Genomic DNA, 1088 nt, shown 5'->3' with positions numbered 1-1088 from the left:
GGATGACGGAGGGACCCCGGGGGGGCTGGGCAGGGCCTGGCTGCCTCCATCATCCTGCTCACCCTGGGTCTGGGGGTGGTCTGTCCCCCCCAGCCCCCCACCTATGGCTGCCATCCCCCCGTGCTGTGCCACCACCGTGCCCGAGTGCCACCAGGCTGCTCCATGGCCACCGTGGGCTCCCTGTGCTGGCCCCACGGGAGCATCTCAAGGGCCAGACCCCCCCCATCCCACCACAAAGGCCCCCGAGCACCCCTTGATGTGGGGCTGGGGGTGAGCCCCACCTGGGGAAACTGAGGCAGGGGAGGAGGCTGAGGGCAGGGGCAGCCTGGAGCCACGGCTCAGCCCCCCCAGCACTCTGCCTGTCCTTCCTGCCCCCTGCCCTGGTGGGGGGGCCCCGCCAGCAGCCCCCCCCAGGCCGGCATTAACCCGTTGGTCCCCGTCTGCTGCTGTCAAGTCCCCCAGAGGACCTCCCCCACCGGCCCCAAGAGCACGTCGAACCCAGCCCGTCTCAGCAACGTCCCCAGCAGCATCCTCCGGAAAAACTCCCCCGCCGCCCGGAACGGGGGCACCGAGGCCGACGCGCAGATCCTGGAGCTCAACCAGCAGGTAAGGGGGGGGAGATGGAGACACCCTGCAGGGGGGGGATCTCTGAGACCCCCAGGAGCATCCCCCTCCCGGCCCGGGGCTGATGGCTCTGTGTGTGTGTGTGTGTCCCTCCTCTCCTGCAGCTGATGGACCTGAAGCTGACGGTGGACGGGCTGGAGAAGGAGCGGGATTTCTACTTCAGCAAACTGCGGGACATCGAGCTCATCTGCCAGGAGCACGAGAATGAGAACAGCCCCATCATCACCGGCATCATCAGCGTCCTCTACGCCACGGAGGTGAGGGCCGGGCATCACTGTTGTGTGTTGTGTCCCCCCCCCCGGACCCCTAGGGAGCCCCAGGACCCCATCCTGCTCTCTGGGCTTCCACGGGACCCCCCTTTCCCCATGGCTGCTCCCATCCTCTGGCTTCATTCCCTCCCTGGGGTGCCTGGGGGGGGGGGGGGCTTTGCCGAAGCCTTTGCCCCGCCCCGGGAGGGTCTGTGG

General features: G+C 68.8%; 1 protein-coding gene across 1 annotated transcript in view; it reads left to right on the top strand.

Annotated features, from left to right (window-relative positions):
• Positions 1-318: 318 nt before the first annotated feature.
• Positions 319-1088, top strand: part of LOC106899978 (microtubule-associated protein RP/EB family member 3-like) — a gene marked incomplete at its 5' end in the record, with an annotated part of 1069 nt that continues 299 nt past the window's right edge. Inside the window, 2 exons of the mRNA XM_014961927.1 lie at positions 319-606; positions 729-881. Of these exons, the coding sequence (XP_014817413.1) occupies positions 319-606; positions 729-881 (441 nt within the window). The remainder of the gene's footprint in view (positions 607-728; positions 882-1088) is intronic.

Source organism: Calidris pugnax, unplaced genomic scaffold (assembly GCF_001431845.1).
Source record: "Calidris pugnax isolate Ruff unplaced genomic scaffold, ASM143184v1 scaffold1022, whole genome shotgun sequence".
NCBI lineage: Eukaryota > Metazoa > Chordata > Aves > Charadriiformes > Scolopacidae > Calidris > Calidris pugnax.
The sequence above is the reverse complement of the archived record's forward strand: the minus strand, read 5'-3'. Positions and strand labels throughout refer to the sequence as shown.